The sequence below is a fragment of the Nyctereutes procyonoides genome, unplaced genomic scaffold (genome assembly GCF_905146905.1).
Source record: "Nyctereutes procyonoides isolate TBG_1078 unplaced genomic scaffold, NYPRO_anot_genome, whole genome shotgun sequence".
Classification (NCBI taxonomy): Eukaryota; Metazoa; Chordata; class Mammalia; order Carnivora; family Canidae; genus Nyctereutes; species Nyctereutes procyonoides.
This window is the reverse complement of record NW_026575121.1, coordinates 25,611,394-25,635,001: the sequence shown is the minus strand read 5'-3', so window position 1 is coordinate 25,635,001 and position 23,608 is coordinate 25,611,394. Positions and strand designations below refer to the sequence as shown.

The window sequence follows — 23,608 nt, the reverse complement described above, 5'->3', positions numbered from 1 at the left end:
AAGATCATCTTGATCACATTAGCCATGCAGTAGCACTACCCCTGCACTGCGGTCTTTCTTTAACCCTGGTGACAAGAGTGATAAAAAAAATAACGACACAGTGAGTCTTCCTTTAGCTGCTCACTCCATTTCTTCTAGTGCCTGCTGCCTCAGATCGACTGTCAGTAGGTGAACAGGAAAGGGAATGGAAGGAGAAACTGCAGAGGAGTGCGTGTGTGAGCCTGAAAGAGAGGCAGTTAATAGAAGGCCTGTGTCCCATACTCTCCTCCCCTTTTGGTTTGTTAACTAGAAATGTGGAAAGGTGAGGGATGTGAATTTAACTTGTTCTGACATTAGTTAGAGACAGAGAAGTGTGGCTACTTCCATGATATTTCTGCCCCAAAGAGAGGTAATTGGAAAACGTGTTGTGCGGTTAGGTGTTGTAATGAAAAATAAAGGAATGATCGAGACAGTGGAATCAAATTATAAGCATAAGGCAAGTGTGCTGAAGTTTTTAGCCACTTGCAAAATTGTGAGATACTATCAGGACTGTGCAAATACATTGCTCTGATTAATTTTCCTGGGGTGAAATATGAAAATATTTATAAAATTGAGAATCCTGCCATGAATAAAATTTTCTCTGTGATATAATAAACTAAAATAAGCCATAACTTATATCTATCTTAAATGAAACTGTAAAAATGTTTAAATAATAAAGAACTGAGTGAAAAGATTTCACTGTGAAAGTAAAAAGAATCCGTATCGGGACATTACTCTAGGTTGCTTAAAGTATTGAAGAATATTCAATAAAGTAAAGACTAATTTGATTTAGAGGGTTATATATTTGATTTTCTAAATATTGTTATGGAAGTTGTATTTTATTACCTTTTCTTTAAACTCCTTGTTCATGTATAAAGGGCTAGTTTTTCGATATGAAGGCAAAAGGTATTCAGGGTCAAAATAATTAGATCTTTAGTTTTAATGATATTAAATAATATCAAGAATAATATATTTGATCCAGATTTTCTTTTTAGTTGTAAAATGACAAATTTCAGTTGTACATTCTTTTAGAGATTCCTTAAGAATGTTCGAACAAATCATTGATATAAAGGGTTAATTGAAAAACAAATATACTAATATACAAAGCATTTCTTTTATATGAAGCACTAGAAATATTCTATTGTCAATCCAAACAGAACAAACTAAAATGAGATAATTGGGAAGGTGCCCATAAAGTCAGCCTGAGTATATTATCACAACTATATGTGAGATAATATTTGTTTTAAAAAGATTCTATGGCACTGTAAACTCAGTCTCATTAGAGACCGCATTTAAAAGGCTTATAAAGTTACTCATTAATGTTATCTTGTTGTATCTCCACAGCTTTTTCATTAAAGAAAATTCAGCAGAAAGCATTTTCTCCTGATAGCAGGAACCAATTTGCAATAAATGTTCTGGAAACCACTAGGGAAGCCATTACTGAGGTCTAATAAAAACAGACAAGCGTAACTTGTTCTATATTTTTGTTTCAATCACATACAGATGAGACCCCGCTTTCCACACCAACCGCAAGAGACAGCCTCGACAAACTTTCTCTAACTGGGCATGGACAACCACTGCCTCCAGGTTTTCCACCTCCTTTTCTGTTTCCTGATGGATTGTCTTCCATAGAGACCCTTCTGACTAATATACAGGTAGGCCTTTTTGTAATCTGGAAGAAAGGAACATGGAAGACCCAGCTGTAGATTTTTCCAAAATTCATACTATTCCAACTTAATCCTTTCATGGGATTGACCAAAGAATGGCATTGGAGTTTTTCACAGCAATTTAAGATTTTAAGCTTGCTACTCTAATCAAATTGGTTTAGACATATTCAAATATGTATATTCAGCTTTGATGAAAATGACCTGGGCATTTGAAAAATCATTCTGCCTAAATGTTCTCCTTATTGTCAACTGATGGGCGGAATCTAACTGTTTAAATTTGTCTGATTTACAAAACGACAGCACACCAGTTCTAATAAATATTTAGTTATTTTTAAACTGCTGGCCTTCTAGTGAGGAAATGATATGTTTAGTCACTTAGAATATGTCTAATATAAAAGAATCCAAAAAATCCCTTCTTTCATAAATAAGTTTGTTTCAGTTAATAGGGTTTCTTCAAAGAATAGACTTCAAAAAGCTATACAAAACTTTCTACGGATTTCCTATGTAGTCCTCAGGATGTATATTTTACGTACAGTACATTATGAATCAAAAATACTTACAGTTAACAATAACATAGAGCATGGAGCCAAAATAATACGAGTGTTTGGGATACAAGAAAGCATAATTTTCTTGCCCACACATGAAGCCATCATGTGGACCCCAGATGGAGATTTTGGCCATCTACTTCTCCTTATTTGGAGTAGCTAATAGTAAGAATGTGCTTGCAGATACTGTGCTGTTAATTTTTTTTTAATTTTTTTCTCTAGCACTTGATTCTTAGTGATATTTTTCTGTACACATTTCCTACCATATTAAACTTTCTCCCAGTAGAAATGTAATTAATTTTATTTACCTCTCCAAGGACATAACAGAAGGCCTTTAATGTAACATATCTTCTCATCTATTAATGTGGCATTTTTAATACTAATGTAATTAGAGTCTCCAGAACTGTGTTCAACTTTAAGGTTTTATATCTCAGTAATTGAAATAAATCATCAATCTAGCCTAAACTTAATCAAGGCCAAATAATTTATTATATTTTAAAATAAACATAGACTAGACTTTTTTTTTCTAAATTTGACCCATATTATTGTTTTTTATAAGGTAGAGTTCTTAACGAATTTCTCTTTTGTAAAATTAAATGATTTCCAAAAATATCCCTCAACATCTCTGAATTTACACTCCAAAAGGAGGAAACAATTAATTTTGTTATATTTACAACTCCATATGAAGCAAACTAAAAACTAAGAGTTTACTTAAAATTCCCCATCCAGTTTTATGTATCTTCATTAACGAGAAAGTCTTTAAGCAGGAAAGTGGTCACTGGATTTCAGTTTCAGTGAAGAAAACATTTCTGGGTTTTATCAGTATAAACCAGCTTGCTCATCTGAAGAATGGGTTTACACAGGGACTCTTGCATTGTGTGTGAATACCACATCTTTAAGTCAAGTACTGTCAGTTTGGGAGTATTCATCTATCACCCTCTACATATACACACCAGTAATACCCAGACTAGAAATGTATCTGCATCCACCTCAAACTGTAATTATTTCTTTAAAAAAGAAGAAAGAAAAGAAAACCCCAATTTCAAAATGTTCAGATTTTAGACAAATATTTTATTGAAGATATCTCTAGATTTGATATATACTCTCCTTTCTGACCTTCCAACCAGCCTTATTAACATATTTTAGGAAGAGTTGATAATGGGACAATAGTCAGGGCAAGCTAAGTTGTTTATTGCTAGTCCTAAATCATAGAGACCTGAGTCCATCAAAGTTAAAACACCTACAATAAGAATACTTTGTTAAAAAAAAAAAAGAATACTTTGTTAAAAATAAATTGTGCTTGTCCACTTCAGTGCATTCAATATATGTACATAAAGTAAAATAAAGATTAAAAATCTTACTGCGTTCCATGCATAATAATACATATACATACACAACACATGCATAAATACATATATATATACATACATACACTTACATATATACTAGATTTATGTTTAGTAGTGGTTTCACATCATTTTTCAAAAGGTTATTAATGTTAGTTCTTTTATTATTGTCACATTTATTGAGTTATAGTAATATCCTAGGAATGATATAGAATGTTTAAGTAGTCATGACCCTGGCTTATTGGGCATACAGTATAAATGTGTTTGCTGTCCAAATTCTAATTTGGGTAATTACATTCTGCCTACCTCAATTTCCTCTGCAATTTCAATTATATATAATGGGGTTCTCTGCTTTCTATTTCAAAATGGTAACATACTTTTTGTGCGGTAAGTTTAAAGCTTCATATTTCTTTTGGAGTTATTTTATCAGGATGGCAATGCAAAACATTGTTAAAATGTTTACATGTTTCAAATCATACAATACCATATATAAATTTAAAGCTTTATTAAATATATTTACTATTTTAATTAAACCTAAGACATTGGATAGTATTTAAATTTAATGTATGTAAGTCTCTTTTTTCTTACAATAAATGACCAAAAGCCCTACAAAACAATGTGTTTATTGTTCTAATATTAAATGATAATTTAATTTTATGATACTCTGTAATTTGATAAATCTGAATTTTAAAATTTGTAATGGTTAATACAGATGTCCCTGCCATGAGATATCAAAGTTGAATTTTCATAAATGTTTTTTTCCTTTGTGCTTTTAGAGGACCTATGGAAAAATACTATACACTGGTATTTTTAAATATGCTATATACTATACATAATAAATATATATATATGTACAGTATGGTAATGTCACTTTAGTAAGTGATATAGATTCATTCCAGGTTTTCCTTTTTAGAATTTTTAAAAATTTTATTGTATGCAGAGTTTTGTTTTTCTCAGTGTGGGCAATATTTTATTATGCCTTCCATATTCAAACATGTCCATGGAGAACTCCCTGTGAGATTTTAGGTGAGGAAACTAGAATTTTAGTGTCAATTTACTGAATGTGACACCTTCAAACACTGGCTACCCAATTAACAAACACACTTAAAGGAGAATTTTACTCTCTATTCACAATCTGAGCTTTCATGCTGTAAATCCTAGCTACAATCTATTTGTACATAGGATTAGAAACAAATAGTTTACATTGTTTATCTTATTAATAAGAATTATTTAAAATGACTTACTGAAATAAGAATAGATAAATAAATACAAAAATAAAGGAAAAATAAGGTAGGGAATATAAAACTTAGGGATGAGGTTAGCATTGAAGATATATGCCATTTGGGATACTTGATAGGATTTTGGTTCACTATGATATATCTATATGGAGAAATTAAATAAACAAGGAAGACCTAAAAAGGATTGTTAAAACCATAGTGAATGGCATGTTGCAGATTGAATCACTATGGTCTAATAAATAAAAATAATCCAATAATGGTACTTAAATATTCTCTAATTTCTGTTTGATAAAAGAAAATGAAGAGAATCTGACTTAATATTAAGATCAAAAATATTCTGATTATACATCTTCCAGTCTTTACCTTTCCATGTCATGGCCAATAATGTTATATTTTATACATGTAAAAGAAGTTAATAGTTTTTTATTTGCATTTTTAATACATCATTTTAATTATAACAGAGTTAGACAAAATAATTAGGAAACTTTCAAAAAGATAAACACCAAAAAAGGACATTGGCTTCAAAATATGAGTAGACTAGGATCAGATATATTGGTGTTAATTATATCTTTTTATGTTTCATCATACCTACATAGTCTAAGTCTTTTTTTTCTCATTACCAATTTGTGAAAAGACCTCATTAAAAAAAACCAAAACAGTGAAATATATCCAATATTCTGAACACAGTTTACTATGATGAAGAGAATATTATTAATCTCTTAAAAATCTGGACTATATACCATAGTTACTAATTTATATTGTATACAACAGCGATAATAATGATACTAGTTAAAATGAGTATTTATTGAACAATCATAATGTGTCATTATATAGGAAAAATACTCCTGTGTGTGTCTTCTGCTTTCGATACACTACACTTGTAACATCACTTCACTTCTGACACTTCTGCCCACCAAATATCTGGTAGTTTTTTCCACACCAATCAATTCTGCAACACTGGCTGGTTCCCTACCATTGAACTCCGTTCTGACGCTGTCTACCTGGAGATAGCCTCAGGTCCCAGAGGTTAAGAGTTCAGTCCCACAAGATTGCCCCCTACCCAAATGTCAGATGCCAGTTGCAAGTCCAGGTTGTAACCTGTGCTACTGACCAACCTAGCTATAGATTGGAGGTTCCCATCACCCCCTCCTCAGGTACAGTTCATTTACTAGAGCAGCTCACAGAACTCAGGAAAACATTTAGGTTACTAGTTTATTGTCAAGGGATATAACTCAGGAACAGTCAGATGGAAGAGATGCATAGGGCAAGGTATATGGGAAGGGGTGTGGAGCTCTTGTGCTTTCTCTGAGCACGCCACCTCCCCAGTACCTCCACGTGTTGACCAACCCAGAAGCTCTTTGAACTCTGTCCTTTTGAGTTTTCATAGAGGTTTTATTATTTAGGTATAATTGATTATATCACCCACAGTTGGTGAATAATTCAACCTCTAGCCCCTCTGTCCTCCCAGAGGTCAGGGGGGATGGGACTGAAAGTTCCAATTCTCTAATCACAGAATTAGTTTCCCTGACAACCAGCTTCTATCCTTCAGGCTTTCCAAAAGCCACCTTATTAAAATAAACTCAGGTGTAGTTGGGAGGGGCTTATTATGAATAACAAAAGCCACCCATTTAACCTTTTCACTCTTGTTACTTAGGAAATTACACCCATTGTAGGATCTTTGGGATGAAGACCAAATACATTTCTTACTGTAAATCATGATATATTCAGTCCATCTCTATGCTAATTCTATATGATATTACACTGAATCGTCTTTATAATCCTACACAATGGATTTCATTATCATCCTCATTATACAGATGAGTGAATGAAGGCAGACAAGTCTTTTGATCAAGGTCATATAATGGTGGTGGAGTCTGGATTTAAACATAGGCAGGATGATCACTGAGTCCATGTTGCCATATCTCCAACATGATCATATGAATCACAAGATGGGTTTTACATCTGGAAATGCTTTTGAGGGAGTATCCATTATTGATCGATTTTGGAGAACAATAGCCATAACATTAATCTTTTGTTATAAGAGTTTCTGTGAATATGCATTAGTTGATACTGTTCTATTCTATATTTATCTACAAAAGTTCCAAGTTTCCAGGGACACTATTCCTTCTCATCCTGGAAAGAAACATTAAAAGAAAATAATAAATAAGCTTGGGAATTTTGAACTAAGCTTAGTCAATTCACACTAGTTTGGGATTTTGGACAAGTCATCTGATCTTTATGGGCCTTGGTTTGTTTCAACTTTAAGCGGTTTTAATTAGAGTGGGCAATCACTAAAATCCCCTTCTACTAGGATATTTACTATCATAAGAAGCACTGCATTATTGAGCATAATTTTGTCACATTAATACCTGTGACACAAAAAACTTTAGTTATCATCTGATTCTGAAACACCTTTGTATAAAAAATAAACATGGCTAAGTAAGCTTTTCCTCTGGGATCCAACTAGGATATTAAGAAATGTTTCCTTCATATCAGTGTTACTTTAAATTATCTTATACAAGCAGTTATTTTACTTTCTAGGATATAGAAGTAGTCGAAAACTTGCTAGATCAATTACAGTGCCCTTCTGAAAAGAAATGTATATAGACTTGTTCCTGAAAAATGATTAAAATAATTTAATTTACAAGGTAGATCATTTTAGAAAACAAAAACATTTGTGTATATGACAATTATGCTTCACTTACGGGAAAGAAATTTGAGGCCAAACAACCATTGTCTCTTATAATTGCTATGCCACAGAGTAAGCCTAAAAGCATTTCTTTAGAATTGTCATTGTCGAACATCATAACTGACCTCCCCCTGGAGAAAAATTCATGTTTTAAACCTTGTGTCTTTTGCTGTAATTCATCATCACGGAATTGTCATCACAGAATTGGCTCAATACTGCATGTCCACGTGAGACTCAGCATTTAGTATGACCTTTGCATATGATCTACCTGGAAAATTTACAGAAGTTACACAAATCTGAAAGTACTATTATCACTGATGGTTAAAATGGTGTCCTAATGATTTGTAGATGTTGTGAACACTACTTGCTATTGCTTTTCCCAGCCCCCTGCTGCACTGAAATTTAATCGGTTTTCTGTATTTTTGCAGCAGAGCTGTCACAGGCAATAACATATTTTTGCATATGTATCAGTTTGGCTCTAGTGCAGATTTTTGTTCACACTGGACTCCTACTGATATGCACTGATTTAAAGTCTAAAAATGAAACTTAATTTTATATAGCTTATAAGTAGTCCCTGGAGGGTATTGGATCTTAAAGCTAGTATTTTTCAGATATAATCAGCAGGAATAGGTAATGTATTACCATTAGGGACATTAGCAGCAACTGTAACAAAAGAAAACAGTAAACATAAATGCTTTTAGCAACTTCATACAACAAATATTAATGTAAAATTACACAAATTAGAGTTGCAGTTTAACATTATTCAACATGTTTATTCATAATGATTGTTTCATATTTAAGGAACACCAAAATATTGTGTTTTGTCAGCCAAGGACAATAATAGTTTAATAGTAATTTATTTTAAACAGCTACTGATAATACAACCAATCAACACATTAAGTGGTGCCAACATTGGCATCTTGCTAAATAATCTCTAGACATTGCACAGAGAGTACATCTTTCAAAGATAAGTCAACAAGAGCAATCAGAGCAGAAAATTAGAATTTGGTATCTTAGAATTAAAATACAGCTAAACTAAAGTTTTAATTGGGGTGATCTAAAAGGGCACTTGATGTAATGATCTCTTTCATTTGTTACTAATTGTTTGTTCCTGATGAAGAAGAAACATACACAGGAATGTTGCTGAATTGAGTTAAGATGGCAGTTTCCTTAGCTGCTATGTTTTATTGTTAAAAATAGAAGAGTAGGGAGGGGCAAACAGCCATGTAGAAACCCTCCAGCTTGTCTCCTATCACAAGAATTATGCCATGAAATTCAGGGCCAGGTATAAAAACATGAAATAATTTATATGTACTTGAGAAGAGAATAAGATGTCTTATGATAGTGCTACATTGGTGAGCTGATCTAAGGGTACACCTCTATTGGGCTAACAAGTCAAGCCAGAGTTGAAATTCCCAATTCAGAATGCATATGTTGTCTCCTGTAGGAAGGGTCATATCCTAGAATATATCTACAAATGGCATCAACTTCACTTCATTTATAATTTTTAGTGTGTATGGGGTACCTGGGTGGTTCAGTCCGTTAAGCGTCAGACTCTTGATTTCAGCTCAGATCACTACCTCAGGGTCATGAGATGGAGCTCTGCATCAGATCTACACTCAGCAGGGTCTGCTTAAGATTCTCTCTCTCCCTCTTCCTGTGCCTCTCCCACTTCTTATTGGGAGTTGATAAGGAAAGAAATGTTAGCTCTAATATTTACTAATAACTTTCTGAAGGATTTTGGGAGAGAACATGTGCAGAATACTTTATATGTTTTACATATTCTCATAATCTCATTTTCAAGAATCTCAGAATATTACTCAAGTTTTCAATTAACAAAGAGTAAGTCAACTTACATGTGTATCTCTTATAGAAGAGATTCCATCACCTACTGTATAAACTTTACATTTACTATATACTCTTACGTTATACTGTCAAATAGTCCCCTGAAAGTTATTCTCAATTCGTTTTAACCATTTTAAATGACTTTTTAAAAATAATGCACTATTAAAACACTAGGTTTGGGATCCCTTATATATGTATCTCAAGAAAAATATACCAGTATTATAATTTCTATTCATAAAATTTTTAGAATCTACTATATGGTAGGCACTCTCTGGACTCTGGGAGACGTACTACCAAATAAGAGAAAATGTCCCTGCCTCAGAGAGTTTACATTTTAGTGCAGAAGACCTGACATAAAGTAGTAAACATATACATGAATGACAATATTACACAGTGATAAATGATAGGAGGGAATGACAGGAGGGCTATTCCAGATAGGGTGGTAAGAAAAGAACTTTCTTGGGTGGTGACTGAACAAAGGTGAAATGAAGTGAAGGCATGAGCCACACAAAAATTGGAAGGGAAGGCATTCAGGAGAACGAAAGAGTGAAATCACTGGTGGAGAAACCAGTTTTCTTGAGAAATGGAAAGATGAGCATTGTGTCCAGTATAATCTCAGTAGGGAATGGTGCAGGTAGAGCTCTAAGAGATAAGTGGGTGCTACCAGGGTCATTTGGGATTATGTAAACCATGCCACATCATCACTTGTGTAAGAGCTTTCATATTTTCTTCTCGGTTCTTATTTTTTAACAGGCTTATGTGCTGCCCTCATTTAGCTTTAGATCTAGATATTTCTAATGAGAAGCAATTGAACCTGCATGGCAAAAACATTTGTCTTCCTAATATAGTTTAGTTAGATTTAGAAATTTTGTGCTTTGAAGTACTTGTCCTGGTGAATATAGAGTGAATATAAAAGAATGAAAAAATTTGATTAGTTGCTTTTTTTTAATGCTTTTAAGTAATGAATGAAATATGCTCTACACCAAAATATTACAATTCTGAATGCCTTCTTTGTGCAGGGGCTCTTGAAAGTTGCCATAGATAATGCCAGAGCTCAAGAAAAACAAGTTCAACTGGAAAAAACAGAGCTGAAGATGGATTTTTTAAGGGAAAGAGAACTGAGGGAAACGCTTGAGAAGCAGTTGGCTATGGAACAAAAGAATAGAGGTATTTCTAAAGTTCCAAATAAGTGTAATATTTTATATAATCTATTTAACAGAACAATACTATGTTTGGTGATTTACTATGAGAATACAGCTTTTTTGTTAATTTACTTATAGCTGAGGTTCACAGCAGGATTTGAATCCTAGGCTCATTGTGTCTTTTCATTTCCAGAGTATAAATGATTTCTCTTCTGTTCATGCCTCAGAATTGAAATATGTCTATTATATAATTAATCACATAGTTTTTATTGCTCATAGAGCTTAACAAATAATTGTAAGATAAGAATGAGCTCTGATGACAGCCATGAAGAAAAATCTTATATTCATTCACAATTGCCCTTTGAAAAACTTAAAAGTTAAAGTCATAAAGCTAAAATAGAAAATACTGATTATTCAAGCGAAGCAGATATAGTAAGATATTTATCAACTGAAATTGAAGACTGATGAATATCTGAACAAATGACCAAAGTTGAGTGTTTGTATAATTTTCTTTCTGGATGCCTCATTTTCATCCAACAAGGTCAAATACACATTAGTGTAGAAGCCAATATGAATTTTTATTGGGTAAAAACAATGATATCACCAATCTATGAATTGCTTCCTCTAACACATTTTTACAGTGCATGTATAGATAATTTTGAAGGTCATTCATATTTGTGGGTTTATATTATGTGTGAGATTAAGAGTATTTCATTTACAACCAACTTTGCCTTTGCCTCAACAATAAGATTCTCGTAAGTACTCCAGGGGGGAGCACTTACTCCCTCATTTAATAAGTATCCAATATAAATATCCCAGGTGTTCTTTTATATGTTTGATACAGTCATTTGAAAATCATTGTTTCTGCTTTGTTTTTCAAACCAGTAGTAGGTTTTTTCATTAGTTACTATGAAGCAACAGCTAGTGGGTTCCTGGGATGAGGCAGATTTAGAAAAGCCATCACCACCAATATATGGCATATAATGTGGTTTCACATAGATTAAGGCAGTATAGTAATCAAAACAAGATAAACACTGATAATGGAATGTATTTTGTGTGAATAATGAAGATTTGTCCAAGAGTTTGTTAAATAGAACCACTTCAATGAGATAGCCATGTCTTGATTCTTGATTTTGTTCTCACCAGGAGAAATTTTGTTTTTGTTTTTTGACAAGACATAAAAGTAGACCCTTGAATTCCTAAAGTAATCTTTTGGTTACTTGAGAGAACTTTAGAATTTTATTGGTTCAAATATTTTGGAGGACTTACATTGATTTTTTTTTTAACCACTAGAGGGCAAAACACTTCACAGATCACATCATGAACCTCCCATTTAATTAATTGTGAACAATAAATTAAAGGTAATAGCTATCAATAATTATCTAATATAAATGTATCCATTGAAGCAGTGTATTACCCTGAAGAGAGAATATGGCAATACCAGGTTCAATTGCGGAGCAGGAAACAGTAAGCAGTCAATGGCAAGGGACTAGGTATTGAGTTTTAGTGCCATGGAAGTACAACAATTCAAATAAGGAATTCAGAAATTACTGTTTCTTTTCAAAGAGACTTATAAATAATCATCTTTGGAAAGGGATAGAGTAGGCAAATGATTTTGTTGAGATAAGCATATGATTTTCATATTAAGTAAAGGAAATTAGCATTTATTCAAAACCAGTTTTGTTTTGTTACAAGACTGTAACCAATGTATGTTTTGATAAAAAACAGCCTCTGTTAATATATGTTACTGGCAACAATAAACTCAACAAGTTAATGGTCTGCCACCTTAATGGTATTAATAATTATAAAAATGGGGTATATGAAAGTTAGAAACTGAAACAAATTCTTACTTGAATCTTTATTACCTTGATTTATATTTTGACTAAATACTGTATTTTTTTTTTAAATTTTTATTTATTTATGATAGTCACACACACAGAGAGAGAGAGAGAGGCAGAGACACAGGCAGAGGGAGAAGCAGGCTCCATGCACCGGGAGCCTGATGTGGGATTCGATCCCGGGTCTCCAGGATCGCGCCCTGGGCCAAAGGCAGGCGCCAAACCGCTGCACCACCCAGGGATCCCTATTTTGACTAAATACTGTATTAAATAAAAATGTTGTTGTTTTTTCATCTGTAGTAAGAAATCAAGTAGTAAACTCTGAATGACTATTCCCTATGACTAATTCTAAAAGGATTTTCTCATACCGATTCTGTCACAGTCACATTCACATCTACAGTGTTTATCAACCAGAAGAAAAAAAATTCCAAAAAGAAACAATTGCATGCTCTCCATATGCTGGCTGCTTACCTTATATAAATTGTAAAAACTAAAATAATTATCATACTGAAAGTATGGCCAACCATACATTTTGTGAACATTTATTTGTTACTAGTTATTGGTTACATACTATATACAAATATTTAAATTGTCCAGTAGGAGAAAATGTATCATAATTAACTTTTTGTGTCATAAGCTACTTTTTTAAATATAAATACCACATCATTGTCAGCAGTAGCACATTATTATCATCAGTGAGGTTTATAGTCCACCAGATTGAAGCAGAATAAAACATGATTTTCTTGAAATATGTTATAGTGCATATAAAATTGCTTTGAAGAAATTATCGATATCTCTGAGCAAATTACAATAGCTTCATCCCCCCCAAAAGACTACTTCCATGTTGATAATTAAGAGTATTTAGCTCCTCCTATACAAAAATATTTATTGCCTTTTTTAAAATTTCAAGAAAAAATTCTTAAGACCTGGACCAGTGTAACTGTTTTGCAAAACAACTACAGGGGAAATACTCCATTTGCTATTCAAACTTGGTGCTTTATAAAGAGATAGGAGCCATGCTTATAAAGGCTGGCATGATTCTAACTATTATGCACTATTCTGATTCAAGGCCAGAGACTAATCCACAAAATTCATTTAATCAGGCTTCCTTAATCAGTGCATATAAATATTTACTAAAATTTATTTCCCCTTAAATCTGTCTCTACATATGACAGTCATAGGCATCTTTGTAATATAACAGTGGTTGAAGGCTAAATAAAAGTTAGCCTCCTTGGATATTTCACTGGGATTTATTTTAGATAAAGATGGGATTTTTTTTTTTTGGAACTTCTGCATAGGTAGACTCAGTCCAGCAGGAAAAAAAAATATATATGTTTATATATATATATATATATATATATATATATACATATATATATAATAAAATCATAGATCATTGATAAGTTAGGGCATTGCAAAAAACTTTTAAAAATGTAATATACAAACACTCTTTTCTAGCCATAGTTCAAAAGAGGCTAAAGAAGGAGAAGAAGGCAAAGAGAAAATTGCAGGAAGCACTTGAATTTGAGACAAAACGGCGTGAGCAAGCAGAACAAACGCTGAAACAGGCAGCTTCGACAGAGAGTCTCAGAGTCTTAAATGGTAAGAGGGTGCATCTTCATGCACGGCTCACTGACATTATCTTTTTAGCACTCAAAAGACAACGTAAATCTGTGTTTGTGGTTTCACATATATTCGTATATCTCTTGATTCATTACATTGTGTTTGTGGTTTTACATACATCTGTATCCCTAGTGATTCTTTAAACCGTAAGCCTGGTGGGAAGTGATCCCGCATGTTGGGGAATTGCTTGACTTCCCAGGTGCTTTCACCTGGCCTGTTGTACTTCACTCCAGTATCTGGGACCTGACACAGCTTTCCTGCGTAACTGGGTCTGTCTGTACTGAAAGAGGATAAAATATTAATCTGAGAACTTCCCAGCTCCATCCCGTGTTAGGAACAATTTGGCGTTACTTATTTATCTATTCAAATATTTTGATGATTCTTATGGTTCTGGTCTTTGTTCAACCTTTAAAAGATGACAAAGATTTATGTAATTTTAATTCAGCACCAAAGTAACAGGTTGCTCTTTTTTTAAAGGACAAAAGCATCAAATGAAATATGTGTCCCTCTTACCTTTCTGTGCTTTTAGACTCTCTGACCCCAGAGATAGAAGCTGACCGCAGTGGCAGCAGAACAGATGCTGAAAGGACAATACAAGGTAGGAATTTGCAAAAGGCTATAAATCTAGATCTTGCTATATGAGTTTTTCCTCAGCTTTAGCCTGCTATTCAAGCATGTAGCCTACCATCTGGGCCACATCAAAACAAGTTCAAACAAGGTCAAGTTCATCTTGCTTGTTTATATGAGTGAATTCATTTTGTGCTGATAGATTTTCTTTAAATTAACAGGTCATTTCTGTTTATACAATGCAATTAAAAAGGAATAATTAATTTTAAACAATGTATGATTTAATCTTAGACACAGTAAATGTGCTTTATTGAATGCTTGAAGCCCAATCTCACACAGGAAGGGTTTATAAGTTCTCCACCGTCTGAATAAAAGCATGGGTTAATCAAATCGGTAGTTCTTAAATTTGAAAATTTCTCCTTCTCATTTTTGTGACAGATACTGCAAGGTACATGCAAAATAGACTGGTTCAATGTTAACAATAAATAAGATTGTTTAGTCCTCTGTGGATTTTCTGAATGTTCTGTATGCCATTATATACATTTTAATAACACAAATCTGCTGAGCAAAATCATATATAGAATACTAAAGGGAGTTGTATTAAACACTCAGAAGAGCTAAATATGTATATTGCCTAGACCATACTATTAGGAAAGAACAAAATCTGAAGGTAACATTTATAGTCTAACATCTATTCTAGGCAATAAACTCAGTCTAACAACATGAATACTAAACAGTAAAAAGAGCATTTGTTTTCTATTTTAAATGAAGATAGTTCTTCAAAGGGAAGCCTAAAATGATTAACTGCTATAATCCTCCCAATTGCTTTTATTTTGCATTTTAAGCTCAATCATTTTGGGGATATTGTTTGACATTAATTGTGCTACTTAATCAGCTCCAAAAGTGTCATCTTTGGTTTAGTGTAAAGGAAACATACTTTTGGAAAGTATCACATATGCAATGAGCAAAAATTGGAAACTTGCAGAAACATTCCTGAAGAATGTTTTTGCCTATATTTATTTTACCTAAAACCATGATAATTATTTTTTAAATCCTGAGGCTTGAACCATATGTTATTATGAGATATCTCCTTGTATATACAAGATTAGTGTAATTGTAGATGTAGAAAAGACTTCTTCTTTTTAGAGCATTATGGATATCAGGAAAAGTATGTGTGGATGCACATGTATAATCTTATTAAAATCATAAGATTTCTATTGTGTCTCCTTTTTTAAAAAGATTTTATTTATTCATGAGAGACATAGAAAGAGAGAGGCAGAGATATAGGCAGAGGGAGAAGCAGGCTCCATGTGGGGAACCTGATGTGGAACTCAAACCCGGTACTCCAGGATCATGCCCTGAACCAAAGGTAGATGCACTTAACCACTGAGCCACCCAGGCATCCCTGTTGTGTCTCTTTTTAAAATACCATACACATGTCAACAAATTAGTAATAGCAAAGCCAGTTCTTTTTATCAGGGGTGATAACTTCAATAAGGTCAATATAAATATCAGCCCTGATTTGTATGTGCAGGGACCACTCATGCATTAACTTAGCTAGTGGCCAAATGGATGTAAGAAAACACATGAGTCTTCAGATGAATATGATATATAAATTATCTGCTATCTACAGAATCCATAAGGTTCGTCAAACTCAATCCAAGAAAAATTATAGGCAATATATTACTGCATACTAATGGAAAATTTGTTGTCAGTGTTAAGAAGTGATTAGGCAAAGATAAAACATTTTGTATAGTGAATATGTTTATTCCAGGAATTTGCTATAGGTAATATTTTGGTCATCAGTAAGGCTATTGTTATTTTAATTTGAATTTGTAAAATTGACATATATTCAAATATACACTTCAATATGCATAAAATCTTGCTATATATGGTTGAAGTATTGACAGTTCTCATTTTCTATTGTGATTTGCTTACTTAAGTAAAATTTTAAATCATAAATTGCCTTCCTTTTGCTATCCAGAATGTTCTCAGTTGGGTAACAAAGAAAACTCACCCAAACAACTTTATAATTAAGGCAATAAAACATTTAAAGAACAATTATACATAGTGATTTAAAGCCAAATATAAATGATTATGGAGTTATTTAATGCTTTGCTTTCATTGTAATATAAAATCTTAATTGTTCCCTTCATTCGTTCATCTGGTCAATTAAAAATATGTCTTCCTTAATTCTAACATGAACAGTAAGTAACACTCTACTTTTTGTATGATTATACTTGTATTTAATGTTTTGTTATATTGTTCAAAATGCACAATGAGTTTTCAACAAAACACTTAATAGTCATGGTTTTAATTAGACAATATGGATTTTTTTCTCAAATGTAATAAAAAAACATAGTGTGTGAATATTTTTATGTTTTAATTGATAAAAAAGGTATTTCACTGGCAATTGAACCACCCAAGACTCTTAAAATACCAGGCAGTTCCAAGAGATCATCTTTTGCTCCTCAGACTCCACTAAGTAAGCTCATTTAGTCCTATGAACCTTTCTTTCCCCCCAAATCTTAGGCTAAATGAATACATTTGGAAGTCAACAGGACAAAATTAACTGTGAGCAGGAGAAATCAAAAAATAAAAAGCTAGTTAAATTCTGAGTCGAAGCACAAAGATGGGAAAGGCAAAGAAGGAAGAACCAGAACTCATTGCTGACTTGTGAAATGGTCCCCACCATGCATTTGGGGAGCACTTAGCACCTACTGCTTCACAATATAAGAATGACAGGAACATGGCCTCTTACTCCTTTTGCTTCCTCTGTCTTGGTGTCCTCAAGCCCAGGTGTTATGATACTCTTTGTATTCTTTCCTACTCCCCGTCTAGCCATAAGTGAAATTATTCTCTGTTCCAAAATAAACCCAACTTAATTAGGAAAGACAAAGAAAACCCACATTTCTCTATGCTTGTCATGTATTTATTTATTTTTAACATTCTGGCAATAAATAAATGCCATACTTGGCCCAAGAGTTAGTCACCTAGCAGTTGGGCACTTATATACTGCCCAAGTGCTGGGTAATTACCCACAAATAAGCATCACTAGGTTAGTTAGACTAAATATTGCCTTATTGGCATTTAGTACCACCATTTATGTAAAACTATAGAAGGGAGGAGGAAACCAGACAGTAGTTTAGAAAATATTCCTGAGCAAAGAGACTCTAAATAATTTACTTACTTGTGATAAGTAAATCAGTTCATACTACACAGGGATAAATTCTTCATTATTGATATTTCCAGTAACTAACAAAATTCATGAGTTTGGTGGTGATATTTTGGATAGAGAATGAACATTAAAAAAAAAAAAACTTCTTTCAGGAGCTGAATCATATGGTGATTAACTTTCATGCCTTGAGTCTTACAGATTTATATTGCATGATTTGTGTTAGAAAATTTTATCTTACTTTACAGCTTTTTGTAAGATCTTTTGAATATGCAGAGTAGACTGAGTTCATATAAATACTCATTGAACACTTTTCTGGTCTAGTTAATAAATGTCCCCCAAAACTTTTTCTGCCCCCACTTACACAAATGCACATCCCCACACTATATGCACCAAATCTACAATATGAGGGCTTTCTTCAGCTGCATTCTAATCTCTTTTTAATCTCTCTCGCTGGGCAATGGCAAACACTTAAGTGGTTTCTTTAACGTGTATGTTTTGAAAAAGAATATATATATATATAATCTATCTCCAGGCCATTCAGATATTACTTAAGAGGTCCAGGTAATAGCCTGCTTGTATTTGGCTATCTCACAGAAGCCTCGGGGTCCAGTGCACAAAACCAAAAGGACCAGGCACACGCTGCAAACCTGTCCTCATCCTGTGCTCCTTCCCTATGGAACCCTTACCTGCCCAATCCAGCATCTTCCTTAATTTATACTGAGGAAGAGAAGAGCACACATTTCCATCCCCCACCCTCCACACCCAATTACAACTCTTTCTCCTCATCTCAAAATCCTTTTTTTGATTCTCTGAAAGCCCCAGATCTTTCTCTACCTATCAAGGACATATTTCCTCCCTCCTTGCCTTTACTTGCCCATCCTTGAAATCTCATTTTAGAAGCTACTGCTTCCAGGAATGCTTCTCAGCCTCCACCCCTTGCCCCTGCGGTATCTCTCTGACCCCTGGGTCTATTTCTACCTCTTCAAGGTTTTTACCGTGTTTTTTACTTCTCCAAAGTAATCTGCTGTGCACTTGTAATTCTTTGCTCAATGTCTGCTTCCTCTCTCTGGAAGGTTGCTGAGCTGACTGTGAACCATGTCTATTTTGGTCACTACTGTGTCCCTAGCACCTGTATGTCTGACACATATATAAAAATGTGTCAAATGTTTGTGCCACATTTTTAGTACTGAATATTTGATATATCATGAAAGAATGTATCAATCATCAATGACTTAGGACCTGTTTGATTTTGTGAATGCCCGGGGTCCTCATTGTTCTGACATTTCTCAGACTTTGGTTGGAGAGATTGCTGTGAGGAAGTGAGGATAATATAATTGTACCTCAGAAAGTCAGAATTACAAATTCTGGCAGAATTAATTCTCATATCTGATAGCTGAATTATCAATATGTTTATACTTCTTGTATATGTGAATATTACATTTTTGTTTGCACATTCGATGTAAGATTTGGATTCTTTTTTTTTTAAATTTATTTATTTATGATAGTTACAGAGAGAGAGAGAGAGAGGCAGAGACACAGGCAGAGGGAGAAGCAGGCTTCATGCACCGGGAGCCCGATGTGGGATTCGATCCCGGGTCTTCAGGATCGCACCCTGGGCCAAAGGCAGGCGCCAAACTGCTGTGCCACCCAGGGATCCCCAAGATTTGGATTCTGTGAATATTCACTTACACTCACTTTTTTCCATTTTAAATTTATTTAATTTAAAATGCTATTGTCATATTTCTTAAATAATACTTTCATCTTTTGTTTAATGTACATTAACCTTATGCTTCTTTTCTGATTTCTTATAATTTCACATGATTAAATCTTCTCTATAAATTAGTTAGGTTATCAATATATAGAAGGAAACTATAACATAGGAGAATTGTAGATTAGTGCTGTTTTATCTGTCTTTTATCCGAAGAGTCTGGAAAGTTCATATTCAAAATAGTCGCTTTGGCTTCTTCTTTTTAAGAAAACCTATCTTTTTTTAAGTAAAAAAAAAAAATTGGTAAAATCAATGGAAATATGGACCATAGTTCTTTGACATCTTAGAATATATGCAAGTTATGCTTGCGAAATCTTAACTTCACTTGAAAGTACATCTCTTTTATTTATTTCCAATGGCCATAATCAAAACTGTTTGGCTTTTTATTCTTTTTTGACTGATCTCAGATCATAGAAAACCAAATATTCTTCCAATAAAACGACATAAAAGACTTGCCTTCATATTAACAATCTTTTTTTTTTTTTTCCAATTAAAAAATGTCTACTGGGATGCCTGGGTGGCTCAGCAGTAGAGTGTCTGCCTTTGGCTCAGGGTGTGATCCCAGTCCGGGGATCAAGTCCCACACCAGGCTCCCTGTGAGGAGGCTGCTTCTCCCTCTGCCTATGTCTCTGCCTCTCTCTCTGTGTCTCTCATGAATAAATAAATAAAATCTTAAAAAAAAATAAAAGACATCTCCTTTCTGCTTCCTAGATATTTAAGATACATGCTGAATTTAAAAATTATTTATGTCTTCAACAAATATTTATTAAAAACTGATGATATGCCAAGCACACTTTTATGATGTTATTGCCTTAGCACTAGGATAGGACTTTAAAGATCAATTAAATCTCTTCATTTTGCAAACAAGGAAAGTGTGACTTAGGGAGGACGCATGACTTGTTAAAGGTTATATCATGAGTTAATCAGAATCTGGAATATAACAGTTCAGTAGTTTTTCACATTCCTTTATTTTCTTCCTGATTATTTTAAAATTAGAATTGGTAAAATGTGTGGGTTTTTTTGCTCTTTTAAAATATGTGATTATTATTGTTTAGTAACTTATAGTTCCAAAGTGTCATAAGCATATCATTCTTATGAGTGTAGTTTATATATTTTATCAAAAATTTTTTTATTGAATCAAATGTTTTAGGACTCGTTGAATTTCCTAGTAATACACTTTCTTTCATTTAAACTTAGGGATATTATATAGCAAGAGGAACTATTTGCTTATTAAAATAGTGAGGTGGATTGGAAACTACTATTTTTCAGCCTTTCCTATATATTCTAATTTAAAGGTGAGATAACTAAAGTTCAGAGTGACTAATTAATATTCTCACATTTGCACTATGAGTTAGAGGGGTTACAGACGTTTGAATTCATATTTATGACCCTAAAGTCCTTGTTCTATTTTCAATGCCTTGCTATCTAGACTTAATTCTTGTCTCTTCTGCAATAACTACTTGGATCCCTGTTATCCGTTGGAATGGTTAACACATTGTCTGTTAATGACTTAAGAAGTTAAAAACAGTTTACTGACAGGTACTAGAAAATGATATACCATTGGGGAAAAAAAAGGTTTCCTTTCCAGTTTTTACTTTTTAATCCATCATTAAGCCTATACCATGTTTATTGACACTTTTTTGTTTGTTTGTTTGTTTAAAAGATTTTTATTTATTTTATTCATGAGACACAGAGAGAGAAGCAGAGACATAGGCAGAGGGAGAAGCAGGCTCCCTGTGGGGAGCCCAGTGTGGGACTTGATCCCAGAAACCTGGGATCATGACCTGAGCCAAAGGCAGACACTGAACCACTGAGCCACCTAGGTGCCACTTATAGACACTTTTAGTCAAACTCCCTCCAAATAAAGAAAACAAAGTGGCAATTAAAGGTACTAAGAAATTAATCATATTTAGATAAAAGATTTCTCTGCATCCCTAGCAAACAATGAGCTTAGTATAAATTTGAAATCAAACACAAATCCAATTGTCACTTAATATACGACATTTGGAGAGTCTCTTCATTTCTATCTTTAATACTAAAAAAAAAACTATCTATGTTTAATATAAAAGTGCAGGTTCTTTAGGCATAGCTACAGAACTAGCAATTAAGAAAGCAAGGAGTCAGTCCTAGATTCAAATCTCTGCTCCACTATTTTGTTTTTCCTTTAGTAATTGCTTAACATCAGAGGGTTGTTAGAAGGATTAAATAAAACAATCCATGTAAGGCACTCAGCATGTACTAGACAGTAATATGCATACAGTTAAGTTTTAGCTATTAATATTACATTTTATTATGATGAGTTAACATATTTACAGTCCTTAGCAACTGATAAACACTGAAGTTATTATTACTGATATATAATTTTCTTTTTTTTCGGAAAAGTGGTCTTTTATAGTATAATGTTGATTTAGTCCCATAGTAAAGTGTAGAAAAATATAAGAACGTTTTTGTTATAGAACCTAACTTTTCTATTTGAAGATGTTTTTAGCTTAATAGAGGGAAAGGAAGAGTTTCATGAAAAGAAAGAATTTTTTTCTGAAAAAAGGAAAAAAAGAGAAGGTTGATCAAAACTGGTTTCTGAACTGCTTGTACTGCGTATTGACTCTTGTTGAGTCACTAACAAATAATGCAGTTGCCATCAGGATTACCTCAAACTATTTTTCTTGATCTTAAAAAAATAAATATTAAAATTATAGTACTATGAACAAAACAAAACAAAAATAAATTTACTTCTAGTCTTTTGGCGCTGGTTTCTGGTGTTTGGCAGCATTTCAGTGCAGCTAATCAATTTGAGACAGCATTGATTAAGTTGAACAAAAGATGATATTGATTGCAGGCTGTAACCAATAAACAGGCTATTGTTCCACAGTTATCATAGGTCATTGTTAACCACTCATTTAACTAGACAGAGTTATTATTGTTAAATAGAAAGTCTCAGAGATACTCATGAATTGGAATATTTTATAAAATTTTAGAATAATGTCTTCTTATAATTTCAGTATAAGCATTTTTATTCTTTTAAGAAATATATGACAAAGTAAATATTGTTTTTGAACAAGGTGGCTATATTTAAACACCAAATTTTTTATCAATTTTTGTTGGAAATGGCTTCTTACATAATTTAAACTAATTAAACATGAAGTGAGACATGGTGGGCAGTTAAGTATGAAGCTGCTGAAAATAGTAATAAAACATAGTTCATTATAATTATTACTTACAAAAAATTATATTCAATGTATAATTTCCATAGACCTAACTTTATAAGCTTTGGTTCTTATGGGGGAAAAGCATGATTCTCATTATTTGCATAGAGCTGTGACAACATAGGATTTTGTTCTGTCATTTCAATTCTTACTCCATTGCCCAAATATTATGCACAATAAATTAAGGCAAAATCATTGGGCTTGGTTTGCAATATGGTTGACATCATTTTTCCTAGTAAATACAATATAATAGATAGTAACTTCTATGACAATTCAGAGGATATGGAAAATATCAAGAATAATTAGAATTAGAGATTTAAAAAGGGTAAAAGGGACATTGTACAACTGAATTGTGATTAGGTATTGAAACAAACCAATTATTTATAGAAAACACAGTGTTTTGTTAGCATAGATACATGAATTAGATTGGCTCTTTCATGAATGTGTTTGTGGCTTGACTTGAATACTGTCTGAAGACCATAATCAAAGAACAGTGATAAATGGAAATTGGGAAAAGTATTAGCAGGGGGCCTGAAAGATCAATGGTAGATCCATTTTGATTTAACATCATAATTAGTGATATGGAACAGTGGTTAAACAGAGTATATCAATGAAATTCACAGATGATCCTAATTTAGAAGGTGTAACATACATTTGTGTGGACAGTGTAAGTATGCAAATAGAAATTTAAGGAATTTAGGAATTTCAGGATGAACAAAATGAGTTTATTTTTGTAAGAAAGAAAATTTAATAAATCTGTGGGTTTAAAAAAAACTTCAAAAAGGTCAACAAATGTCAATGATAATGTGTGTCCACTTACAACTTTTCATAGTTGTGCACTAACAGTGAGTGGCTATAGCACTGAGTGAGATGTCAGAGGATAGGAGAAAAATAAGCCTCTGTCATTTTAATATTTTATATATTTTATTAATGATACTTTT

The 23,608-nt window shown here is 33.0% G+C and overlaps 1 protein-coding gene across 1 annotated transcript in view; it reads left to right on the top strand.

Annotated features, from left to right (window-relative positions):
- The window catches only part of DACH1 (dachshund family transcription factor 1), a 425,270-nt gene that overhangs the window by 375,108 nt on the left and 26,554 nt on the right, over positions 1 to 23,608 (top strand). Inside the window, 4 exon segments of the mRNA XM_055335915.1 lie at positions 1,522 to 1,673; positions 10,368 to 10,515; positions 13,787 to 13,930; positions 14,481 to 14,549. Of these exon segments, the coding sequence (XP_055191890.1) occupies positions 1,522 to 1,673; positions 10,368 to 10,515; positions 13,787 to 13,930; positions 14,481 to 14,549 (513 nt within the window).